Source organism: Quercus suber, unplaced genomic scaffold (genome assembly GCF_002906115.3).
Source record: "Quercus suber isolate HL8 unplaced genomic scaffold, Cork oak 2.0 scaffold_346, whole genome shotgun sequence".
Lineage (NCBI taxonomy): Eukaryota > Viridiplantae > Streptophyta > Magnoliopsida > Fagales > Fagaceae > Quercus > Quercus suber.
The window spans coordinates 596,817-608,900 of record NW_027069798.1 but is presented as its reverse complement, the minus strand read 5'-3'; the positions used below and the strand labels follow the sequence as shown (position 1 = coordinate 608,900).

The 12,084-nt window shown below is 35.5% G+C and overlaps 2 protein-coding genes and 1 non-coding gene across 4 annotated transcripts; 2 read left to right on the top strand and 1 right to left on the bottom strand.

The window, feature by feature from the left end:
- Positions 1–491: 491 nt before the first annotated feature.
- LOC112028775 (uncharacterized) lies at positions 492–7,409 on the bottom strand. 2 transcript variants are annotated; one of them, XM_065759916.1, is made up of 8 exons: positions 7,244–7,409; positions 7,028–7,164; positions 3,443–3,522; positions 2,892–3,033; positions 2,664–2,813; positions 2,163–2,364; positions 1,134–1,235; positions 492–1,048 (listed from the first exon to the last, which is right to left on the bottom strand). In XM_065759916.1, exons 1-7 carry the CDS (start codon positions 7,323–7,325, stop codon positions 1,135–1,137), a joined length of 894 nt encoding a protein of 297 aa, XP_065615988.1. In that variant the 5' UTR covers positions 7,326–7,409; the 3' UTR covers positions 492–1,048; position 1,134. The 2 variants fall into 2 exon arrangements, with proteins under 2 accessions (XP_065615988.1, XP_065615989.1); XM_065759917.1 differs by having other exon boundaries at positions 7,028–7,161.
- Positions 7,410–7,495: 86 nt separating this feature from the next.
- On the top strand, positions 7,496–7,568 carry TRNAV-UAC (transfer RNA valine (anticodon UAC)). The gene has a single exon. It is a non-coding gene; the product is annotated as a tRNA-Val (tRNA).
- A 51-nt stretch (positions 7,569–7,619) lies between these two features.
- On the top strand, positions 7,620–11,775 carry LOC112028751 (D-aminoacyl-tRNA deacylase). Its single transcript, XM_024061441.2, has 9 exons — positions 7,620–7,889; positions 7,977–8,166; positions 8,330–8,472; positions 8,579–8,642; positions 9,244–9,296; positions 9,631–9,686; positions 10,166–10,240; positions 10,511–10,699; positions 11,398–11,775. The coding sequence occupies exons 1-9, from the start codon at positions 7,716–7,718 to the stop codon at positions 11,483–11,485; spliced, it is 1,032 nt and encodes a 343-aa protein (XP_023917209.1). The 5' UTR covers positions 7,620–7,715; the 3' UTR covers positions 11,486–11,775.
- The last annotated feature ends 309 nt before the right edge of the window (positions 11,776–12,084 follow it).

Genomic DNA, 12,084 nt, shown 5'->3' with positions numbered 1-12,084 from the left:
TATTTGTTATTTCGTATAGATACCAAAGTTACTATAATAACAATTTGAAATTATGTTTGATAGGAGGGATGGAGAGGAAAGGAAGAAAGGTAAGTACCCTAGGAAGAAGTCCACCTTTCTTTCACGTTGATTAAAATAGAAGAAAAGATAAATGATCGAAAAATGAATTTGTTGTATGTACTTGGGTATATGGATTGGATTTGAGTGATTAAAATCATTTTATATTGTTTAGATAATTTTAAAAGATCAAATATTTGGATTTGATGAAATCCACCAAAAATTTTAAACCTTTAAAATCCATAGTTTTGAAATAATATTTAAAATCATTGAATTTGAAATTAAGGCATTTCAAATGTATTGATTTCTTATTATCAAGAAAAAAAAATTCTATTGATTTAAAATCCAAATCAAAATACATGCAAATTCAAGTTTCCAAACACAACCTTGTTATTTTACCTTTAGACCTTAAGTAATAGTTTAAATAATGAAAATAATGAAAGTAATAGTTTAAATAATGAAAATAAAATTAGAATTTTACACAACTATGCTAATTTTAAGTTATACACGACTCTTGTAAATCATGAATCCACAACATTATCCTTAATCCCCTTGTTACAGGAGTAAAAACTAAAAAGTACCATTAGAACTAAAGGTTCATTGGATTCCCATTAGACCACCCCCTCTCCCTACTCTTTTTCTACCTAACAATTTGTCAATCCAATCCCCTCCCTTTTCCTCCTCTCCCATTCCCTCCGAACAAATGGTGTAACAACACAAGGCACATTAGTACTGCATATGAAAGGGTAATGGCAAATTGAATTTCTCCAAATCTGCCATTTATTCATGAGAGAAAAGTAAGACAATTATCTCTACTGAGCAAAGCCAAGGAACTCATTAGTTCAAGCAATAAAGCAAAGCCTTTTTCCTCCTCTTGTATTGTAACTACAAAAGGGAGAATTGATGAAATCAGCGGCATATGGACATGTAGTCAGGTTCCTTGATCAATTTCTGGTTGGAAGAAAATCTTTTCCTCTTTAGACAGGGGAAACTACAATAGAAAGGAAAAATTAAGTGAAAATATCATGCACCAAAAAAATAATACAGAGAAAGAGGTAAGGAGAAGCTGAAATTACTTCATAGTTCAATATCAGGCACCCCCAATAAGAAGGAACTTGGATCACTGGATCCAAGTAGTGGAATGTACTCTGATCCTCTCACATGAACACTAAAGCATGCTACAAAAACAACACAAGTTAAACACGAAAACCAGTAAAGTGGAATTTTGTATGATTCAGACAAAATCTTATACAATTAACCATTTGCAAGCAAGATTAAAGCTGATATTATAATTTTTTTAATAACCCAAAAAGATCCTACAGTTGAGTTGTTCACCGTTTAGAACATTTCCATTTAAAAAAATTCAAGTTTACAAATAATAGTAAAAAGTAGAGACGGGCTCAAAAGTCAAAACAAAGCCACACAATCAACATTGTTGATTTCTTGCCAATGTTCTAAAGTCACAGGTCCAATCCCATAAAGTCTGATTTTTTTTTTTTTTTTTTGGGGACAAAATCATGGTAATTTATCATACATGCTACATAACCATCACACCATTCTTCACTCTAAGAAACTTTAAGGAAAGCAATGTGTAGATGGCATACATGGGCATAAACTTAAGAAACCTCTCCCAAACATTGGGAGCTCAAACACAATCAAAGCTCCTTTTTTGTTCAAAGCTTATTCATAGGCAGTGCACCTCACCCAAACCCCACAGAAGCAGTAGCCTTGTGCACTGTGATTGCCACCCCCTCCACCCCTCTCCTCTTTTTTTAATCAGCCTAACAAGTGCTGATGCATCCACACACAGAAGCACACTGCCGAGGAGCAATGATGCATATATATATGGTGATCATGTCTAAAAACAGAATTCATAAGTATACTCCCAATTGATAACTTTTTTTCAAAACTTCCAATCTGTCAAGAACTCTGTTCTAAATCCATATCAGCATTATGAAGATTCGTGTCTTAAAAACTTTAACTATTTGTTTTTATTTACTAAGTCACTTCCATTATTAATTCTCTAGAGGATGAATATGAACATATATATGAAATATAATCGGTCATGCTTACAACTTTAGGCAAGAAATTTGTTAAAAATTTACCATTCTCTATTTTCATCACACTTTGGAGCATTGTATCCATCTTTGTCTTCATATCATAACTATCATCCATGTGTGGCACAAGAAGAGTCAGCTCCCTGTAGATATCACGTACAAACCTGCATATCTTCTCAGCAAATTCAAGTTCACCTTCTGATATTCGGCCAATTGCCAACCGCATCAGCTCTCCAGTCAAGTCCGCAAGCTGTACAAGAACAATGAGCATTTCGTTCTCAAAAAAGGAAAAAAGAAAAAGTGGGCAATCTTTTGACTGTTAGCTCTCTTTTTTTCAATTTTATTTCTAATTATTTATAAGTCAAATAGATCAATTTGACAACTTTAATTATCACAAGGAATTAACTACATCTTCAAAGAATACATCATCGTGGATCTTTTCATATGTCCCATTGCACCATTGATGTCCCGCTCAGACATAGAACCATCATCAGTTTCTCATTTCCAGAAAAACAAATAGTTAAAATAGCATAAAACTGAGGCCATTACCCCCAAGAGATAGTCGAGGACATTAATTTGCAAAGGCTCAAGAGATGGATCACTAAGAGATAACAAAGTTGCATTTATCTCATCAAGAGTCAAAAGATTCCCACTTTTGCAAAAGCTACAGAATGTTGCAGCTTCAATGTACTCTTGTACCTGCAACCAGCCATGCATAAATTATTCAACTTAGTTATATATTTCAGGCCGTCATAGGTTAGGACACAAAGAGGCTACCCCAGGTGAGTACGCTCGTCTTAGCTTCCAGAAATCAGTCCCATGCAGTTCTTTCACAAGTCGAGAAATATACTGATCTGTCACAGCTTTCAAGTCCTTTTCTGCCTTCTCCAAAACTTCTTCTCTGTTGTGTTTACTGATTCTGTTTAATATGAAATTATAACACGAACATGTTAGTGAATGCCAACAAGATAAGTGAAGACCTAATGTAAGGATAAATTGCCACATCACTTAGATCAGGTATATAACTACTAAAAGTTGTACGGAACAAACTGTAAGAACAAACCAAACCCAGAAAGATAGTAAGAAATGAAACAACAGATCCCTTCTTTCTCCTGGGCTAAGCAATACAACCATTTGTTGTTATTAGGAAAAGACATACATGCAAGTAATCAGAAGGAAGGCATATCGGAAACAAATTAAAGCATGCAACACTAAAGAGGCAAGATGTCTCACTTGGAATTTGAACCCCCTCTCCCTCTCCCCCCCCCCCCCCCCAAAAAAAAAAAAAAAAAACACAAAAAAGAAAGAAAAAAAAATGAACTTGTTACCTGTGCACTTGAAATATGACCTTTTTGCTGTTGATGGTGATGTCACGACTTGCTTTCACAACTCTTTCACGTTTCTCATTCTACAAAAACAATATGATTTAATTAATAGTTAATATAACGAGCAGTGCCAATAAATTGTATCAAACATCAAATGGCAGTAATTTTTATTATCCAATAATCTAGAAGAAGTGTTTATGCTGCAGAATGTATCCACATCTTGTAGAGTGATCCAGCTTCTCACAATTTTTTATTTTTTAATTTCGCTAAAATTGCTAGAAGAGGCACAAGCCTAGTACACCTGATGCACATATACAACTTAATGGAATATCCACATCCACTCAAACAGTTATTAAGCACAGTGCCTAATCAAGCAGCTAAAAGTTAGGATAAGTGCTTGGCAACAATGATCTACCATACAATGTTTACCCTACAACTCCCACATTGTTCACTTCCTCATGCTGTTTACACATAAATTGACAACCCAAATATTTGGCACACAATGTGTGGCGGACAATCAAGGATAAGACTGCATAAATTGGATCAACAAATAAAGATTTCAAGTAATATTACAGAAAAGTAAAGTAGATGATGCATGAGCAATAAGTATTACAAATGGAAAGCCCCAACATCTTTAGCTAATAGCTGAAATAAGTGAATCTTCTGGACAATCCCAAATGATGATGCAACCATAGCACGGTCAGGGAAAGAATATCCTCTTTGGAAGCCTTTCCATGGTAGTTTTTTTTTTTTTTTGGTTATTCTAGAGTCAAGGGTATTTTAGTAATTCTACAATTGTTGGGAATAGACCATAGTTATGGGCCATGGGTTTTCTTTTATTAATAAGTAAGTCTTATATAGTTTATGGATCTTTAAAAATGTTCTATCATGTTTCTTTTCCTACTCTTTTCAACCATGAATCAAATATTTTCTCTTCAGAACCTTACTCTTCTTCCAAGTTTTAAACCCAAGATGTACAAATTCTTAAACCCACCAAAACCACACACGGACAAATCTAATTTGTCTTTTGTCACCAAACATGCGGAAGATGCCATCAAACCTCAATTTTGAAATCTTTAACAGTTGCTTTTGTGATGATCAAAGCTGAACCCTATATATATATATATATATATTTGATAAGTAATGAAAAAATTTTATTAGAATATCAAAAAAAGAGTCACCCAAGTATACAAGAAGTATACACTAGGGACAAGAAACAATCAAACACACAAATTACAAGCATCCATCAAAGAAAAAAAAAATAGAATAACTGCCCATTACAACGAACCAATCCAATAAGGTTTTGAAGCAGAAGATTTTAAGATCAGGAATTGTCCTTTCAAAATCCTCAAAACTCCGGTTCTTCTTTTCCGCCAAATGCACCACATCCATACAACACCATTCCAATGTTGCCCAAAATTCCCTTGCCAACAAGCTAAAAGGTCAACCACCGTATTTGGCATAACCCAATGAATACCAAATAAGGAGAAAACCATAGGCCACAATTCCATAGCAATAGAACAATGGATAAGGAGGTGATCTACTAATTCTCCGTTGCTTTTACACATAAAACACCAATCTAAAATCCAAATTTTCAGCAGCCGTAAATTATCAATTGTCAAAATCTTCCCCAATGCTGCAATCCAAACAAATAAAGCAACTTTAGATGGAACCTTAGACTTCTAGATAGACTTCCAAGGGAATGATTGATCACCACTTCCAATCAAAACCTGGTAATATGAACTAACCTCAAAACCCCTTTTCTTAGCAGGCATCCAGCAAATCTTATCCTCCCCAACTCCCCTCAACATAACTCCATAAATTATTTCCTTGAAAATGGATAAAGACTCCAATTCTCAATCTTGAATAGCTCTAATGAAACTCAAATCCCAATGCAAAACTCCGTTGGAGAACTTCATGATACAGCCACATAAGCCTCCTTATTATGGTTAATTTTCTGATTTCTAGGCATACAAGATATATATATATATATATATTGATTTCTAGGCAACTAAATGTGTAAGTTTCAGGTTAGCATCCAGGTTGCATCATACATTCACATCAATGACCACAAAATGACCATTAACTGTTGGATCCTTGCATCATCATAATTCCAGCCACATTTTTTATTTGAGTGGTATAACAATAAGAAATTAGAGTTGGCTAGATAAATTCTCTACTTATAAAAAATGAATAGTTCAGCTCAACTGATGATGTAGTAATGGGCTGCTCAGAGAAGAATTATGCACAATTGTACCCCCAAAGCTAGTCTTTTGGCCCCTACTCAATTCAGTAAGACTATTTGGTCCAATAAACCTCCAAGGTAACTGGCTGTATGTGGTAGATAGATTGTTGAGAATTGACAGCTCAGGGTATCATATGATTTCCTTACCATCTCTCCATTACTCTGACTTGCCCCTTTAATCTTTCTCTCTCTCATCAATCTAAAGATTATATTAAATCAGATCTGTGAACAAATTATAAGTCAATTAAACTCTTAATTTTATTCCGGATAATTTCCACTAGCAAACTGTAATTGTTTCTAGCCCTTTCTATATCAAACCCAAACCCCAATTTCCCCAGATCAGAGGTGGAAGTGGCAGAGTTCAGCTGTCATTCTGTGTGATGAACTTAGCAAAATCATCACTTTGGCATAATTCCAATACAAGTGGCCTCTGGAACAATGTTTATTCCTACTGCTTTGGTAAGATAAGAGAAGACGGAAGGGAAAAGTTAAATCCCTTTGAGTTTGACTCCCACCCTTAAGTCAAACTACTTCAATCATTCCATTCCAGTTTCGACCTTCACCCCCTACATCATAACAGTATTCAATACTAACTCTACAGTCTACAGACCATGAACCAGCAGAATTCAACTCAATATAATTGTTGCTTGGCAAAGGCATTCCATTCCAGGTACAAGCCCCTCCATAAAGGTTTCCTCCTACTACTTTTGTAGAAGGTAAGTGACAAATCACTAAAACCACAATCTGTGAAAAGTTTCTGCAACCAACTCAATCACCCTAGGAAGAAATTTCCCCAAAAGTCAATACCAACCAGTAATACTAGTAAATTGTAGATAGTGCTCCCTCTATTAATCAAGTTTCTTAATTTTCTTTCATTACTTCAAAGTGCATTACTCCCTTCAAGAACAATATATGAAAGGATGGAACTTTGGACCTAACCTTATTCATTATTCCTCTCCCTTCCTCATTCAAAGACAATGCCCCGTCTTCTTATAATGGGGGATAAGAAAGTACAATGATGAGTGCCACTAGACTTTACCAACAAACCCAATGCTATGACATGAAAAGTCTGAACTTTTTTCCCCCCATCTGATAACAGTCTTAATCTTAGACTAACTTAGGCAATGTTAATAAATATGAGTAGAATAAAAGAAGTTAGATATAGGTGTAGCTGAGAAACCATTGTTGGGCAGGTGTGTATCCATTATAATATTAACAAAAATTGAAGTTGAAAACCCCCAATGGAAATGGGCATGTCAGTCCATTAGACAATGAGGGGTTTTACAAAAATTAATAAAGCAGTAGTAAAGAGAAGAGAGAGAGAGAGAGAGAGAGAGACGTACGAGGGTGTTGAGGTATTGGGTGTATTTGGTGAAAGCGTCTTTGATGGGTGAGGAAGAGGAAGAGGAAGAGTCAGTTGTCATTGTCCTTGCCCTCTTCGCTGCAAGGGTTGTTGTTGTTGTTGCTGCTGCTGCTGCTGCTGTTGTTGAGAAATAAAGATAGTTAATTGAAAGAAATACTACTCACAACTACTAGGGAATGAGAGAGGGTAATTATACAGTTTGGTAGGGGGAGGAGGTGGTGGGGTTTGGATGCCATGAAACGAAGCCTGTGGATTACAGCCGAGTAGGAGTAATACATCAATTCTCTGTTTCTTCTTCTAAAGTAAAAAACAACGCATAAAAACACATCTCTCTGCTTTTGCTTTTGCTCTCGGTTAGGCTTTGGAAGGAATAAATTAATAATACCACTTTATTACTAAGGTTTGATAGGCTTGAGAGATATTGTTTGTAGAGTAAAGAAACAAACTTGATGCTGTGGTGTAGTGGTTATCACGTCAGTCTTACACACTAAAGGTCTCCAGTTCGATCCCGGGCAGCATCATCATCGTCCTATCATTCTTTTCTTTTTTCTTTTTTCTATAAGGGACAAGGGACGAGACAAGGGAATACAAACGCCCACCAACGCCAAAACTAAATGCGGCCGTCAGTTTTTTTTTCCCCTTAAATATATACATTTGCCCAAAAATTGATGATTAGTGTTCTGTACTGTGCGCATCTTGTAATTGCACAAATTTTGAGAGAAACACAGAGAGAGAGAGAGATGGTGACACTGGTGGTGGCGACGACTACGGACCCAGCATCCATAAACCCAGCGAAAGCGCTTCTAGCCATGCCTGGCTGGCACCCTGGCCCCTCCTTCCAGGTACACCTTAGCTAAGCTTCCTATTTCTATTACTTTCTTTGTTTTGTCATATAATCAATCATATTCATATTCATATTCACATGATAGGAGGAGGAGAACATTAAGAGCTTCACCAATGAAGGAGTGAGGGTATTGCAACATGACAATTTCATAGTGAACGAGGACAACTTGGACCTCCGTTGGGAACAGCTCACCGGCGAGTCTGTCCATGAGATCATCTTCCTCAGCAAACACACCGCCGTTTCAAATCGCCCAGCGCTCACCGTTCACCCCATTGGTACTCACTCTACTTGTTTTCTTTTCTTACTAATCTCCCATCTGGGTAATAAAAACATATTAAAAAGAAGAAGGGTGTCACTTGGGTACACATCAAGAACAAAAACAAATAAAGTACGATCTGGGCATTTTTAACTCTCTCTTTGAAACTGAAACTGATGCAGGGGTACCTCACTTGAAGGAAGGTGATGTTCCTCCACAAGGTGGGAAGCCTGGATGGGCGGCGCTACCCAATCCCAGGATAGGTCCTTGGCTCAGGCTCTTAAAGAACATTGCTTTTTCTCATAATTTGGTTCCTGAATTTGAGGTTTCTCTTTCTCTTCTTTCCTATTGTTCTGCTCTCTCTATGTCTGTCACTGTCTGTGAGTGAGTGATCTCTTTCTAAAATAAACTTGTGTGTTACTGAAATGTAGATTACTTTGGAGGGTACTCATCATGGACCGCTCACTAATAAGCCTACTATGTTCATTGAGATTGGTTTGTCTCCTCTCTCTCAGTTTTTTTCTACTTCTAGTAGAAATGTTTGCTTTATTGTACAACTCACTATATTTCAATTCACTGTTGTTCCTATCGTGTCTTTTCTTAAGTTATTTTCATGTTTACGAATTTTTTGCAAAGTAATAGATCAGTTAAAATTGTTTTCCTGGGTTTTGCTCCAAATGCAAAGCCTGGTTATGGTTATAAGCTAAGAAAACTTAATAAGCTTAAAAGGAAAACTTCTTCTTCTTAGGTGAATTTGAAAACTCCTACATGCATAGTCCATTGGTCTCCATTGTACTTGATCAACGCTATTCTTAGTCCAACTTTCCCTATCAATGTTAAAACTTTGTTGTCAAATGACCTTTCTGAAAGTGAATATTGATGATCTAAGAAAAATCTGATAACATGGTATGGATGTTTGTAGTGGGATGGTATAGTTTCTGATAATATGTATCTTTAATCAGTGCTAGTTGTCAGATGGTACTGCACATTTTTATGATTTTGCCAACCCCATAATACATATAATTTGTTTTGTTTTTTTGAGTTCATGTTTGAAACTCATATTTTATGTTTTATTTATTTCTTGTGGTTGATATAGGTAGTACAGAGGAGTACTGGAAAAGGCAGGATGCAGCTCAAGTTATTGCTCTAGTTGAGTGAAGCATCAGCTACTGATAAACAATAATTTCCCGCTTTGTTTTGGCTCTTATTTTATTATCTGAGATTTGCATTTCTAATCACTATTAGTCATTATCAAAGTTCATGTGTTAATTTAACCACCCAATTTTGCCAATATGAGGCACTAAAATTTTTTATGACTAGATGTATTTCCTTATACTTCTGCCTTACTTATTCCTAACCACGTATTTCTCAAATTTATGTTAAATCTGTTCATTCTGCATTACGGTAATAGGCTATAAGAAGTGATATAATAGTGTTTCGGTTTTTTCTTGTTACTAAAATTTTGATGAACTGGTGCTTGCAGTTAATTTGGGAAGGACTTGGACTTGGAGGAGGGGCTGCTGTGGGAAACTGGAGCGGGTATGGTGATAAGTGTAGCAGTTGTCATTACACTATTTCTTAAAGAATTTTTGATACAAGGGCTTAATGTTTACACTCTTTTATATGGTGGACAAGTTTCATGTTTAATACCCATATTCATGTTTACTACCCATATTTACTTATCAAAAAAAATGTTTAATACCCATATTCCTTCCTTTATTTCTGTACTGTTTTACGATTTTCCATTTGTGACTTTGTATGCATTCTTATTAATGTGATGGCTCACTTGGTTAATGTTTGCGGTGAGCCTTTGTTCTCTTTAATGGGAATTATGCTTCTCTAACTTCACTTTGTCTTGTTGTCATTTTCATATTTTCTTATAATTGCCCATTCCTTATTTAGAGATTGATAATATGACAGGATTTATGGATGATGTTATTCTCTCAGTTGACAAAATTCTTCTTTCATTGATGATACTTCGATAACATCAATTTTTTTTTAATTTTGTGGTGTCCTAGGGAGAATGACAAGAACAAAGTTCTTCTGGGGATAGGTGGTGGACATTATGCACCTCGGCATATGGACATAGTTCTGTAAGTTATAGTCATCCAGCAACTTTTATCTTCGTTGGCTCTTGTTTTGATGGTACAGTAATATTTGCTTCAATTTGTTTGATCATTTTGCACCATAATATGATTTTTATTACTGAGAACTCTTCCCTTTTTTTTATTTGGCTTAGTTTTTTGAGAACTCATTTAGTCTACCTGTTATTATGCCTTTTGGATGAATGTGTTGACAGCTGGCATAGAGAAATAGGCTTTGTCTATTCTAGCAATAAGCCGTCTCACTGTTTTTAATTATAGGAAAGATGGTGTGTGGGTGGGCCACCTACTATCTGGATATTCCTTGCCAATGGAAGACCCAAACCTGTCAAGAGTAGAAACAAATTCAAAAGAAATTGGTGGGACTTGGAAAGAATCAATTAAAGCTTCATTGGAGGCCACAAAATTGGCTTTCCCTGGTGGAGAAATTATAGCTCATCTTGATCACAAGTAAGATTACTGAGAATTTTTGTTTTTGTATGGAAAGCATTATATTTTTGTTTATCCATAGAGAGTTTGGATGTATTGGTAGTGCTAAAATTGCATTTGGTGGTTTCTGAGATCTAAAACTATAATCAGAAGCTTGAAACTTTAATGTAGTTGCTGCATACTGAAAGTTAACGTTATCAACTCATTATTAGAACACGTAAATCACAATTTATGAATTTTTATGTCTTATTTGCATATTGAAATCAGTGTCAGCTAAATTACTATTGCTTGCATCGTTTTCACCACTTTTCTGGTGATGTATCACTACTTATGCAGGACCTCTCAAAAAAATGTACATAAAAGAAGAAAATAAGAGAACACACACCTTGTAGTGTATATATTATGGACTGTTGATTGTTGAGAGGATTCCAATCCCAGAACTTCAGAGTATTTCTCCCTCAGTTCCTCTACATGAAAGTCTATTAGACAGATATTTAAATTTGATGATTATTAGTGGTCACTTATAAAGCTTATATTTGTGTATTTCTCATCCTCTAAATGTTATATGCTTATATATATATATATATATATTTTTTTTTAATGAGATATACTTTAGTACATCTATAATTGCATAAAACATGATCTGTTAGGTTCCCCTGTCTCTTGTAGAAATTATTCCATCACCCATTAGATTGCTTCATGTTACTTTTTTATTGCAGGAGTTTCAAGAGCTGGCAGAAGAATGCTATAACAGGGTTCCTAGGTGAGCAGAACATTAAAATTGGCAAACCAAATGACTTCTATTGATTGTTCAAGAGCGGCTCTGTGAACAGCTTAATTTTCAGAAAAGGGCAGTGTCAATTACTTGGCGAATTATTATACTTTCATATATAGTTTTACATAATCTACAGGCTACAGAAACCACAGCTAGAAGCATTTAGTTAAATTTGCTGGCATTACTTTAGCCAAAGGAAAATTAGATCAACGTGTAAATTGGCAATGCTTGGTAGTTATCTTTGGATATTGTCAGGGTGGATTACAAACTTACAGTGGTGTAAACCGTTTACATTTATCGAATGAGTGGTGAATTGATGCTAGGATTTCCTAACTTAATTTACTCTGCAAGATTTATTTTATTTTATTTTATTTTTATAACTCTAATGCGATACCTATATATTCAGTGCCCTTAGGACCTATTATGTTGCTGCTGAACTAAATTGCAATGCATGCAGCTTGATGACAATGTTAGTGCCTGTTGAAATTGCAAATAGTGTTTGTTGCTTAATAAAGTACCCACTCAATGTTGTATGGTTGAAGGTTGCATGGTTTTTTTTTTTTTTTTTTTTGGTGGGGGGAGGGAGGGGAGGGGTAGGCGGGCCAAACCTGTGATATGGGAATTGAGGGAT

Excerpts from the sequence above, each read along its gene's own strand:
- LOC112028775 (XM_065759916.1), bottom strand. The coding sequence starts at position 7,325 with ATGTATTACTCCTACTCGGCTGTAATCCACAGGCTTCGTTTCATGGCA. Across the intron at positions 2,814-2,891 it reads GACGAGCGTACTCACCTGGG|GTACAAGAGTACATTGAAGC; the intron begins GTAGCCTCTTTG and ends GGCTGGTTGCAG. Across the intron at positions 2,365-2,663 it reads TCCTCGACTATCTCTTGGGG|CTTGCGGACTTGACTGGAGA; the intron begins GTAATGGCCTCA and ends GTTCTTGTACAG.
- LOC112028751 (XM_024061441.2), top strand. The coding sequence starts at position 7,716 with ATGATTAGTGTTCTGTACTGTGCGCATCTTGTAATTGCACAAATTTTG. Across the intron at positions 9,297-9,630 it reads CAGCTCAAGTTATTGCTCTA|TTAATTTGGGAAGGACTTGG; the intron begins GTTGAGTGAAGC and ends TGGTGCTTGCAG. Across the intron at positions 10,241-10,510 it reads CGGCATATGGACATAGTTCT|GAAAGATGGTGTGTGGGTGG; the intron begins GTAAGTTATAGT and ends TTTTAATTATAG.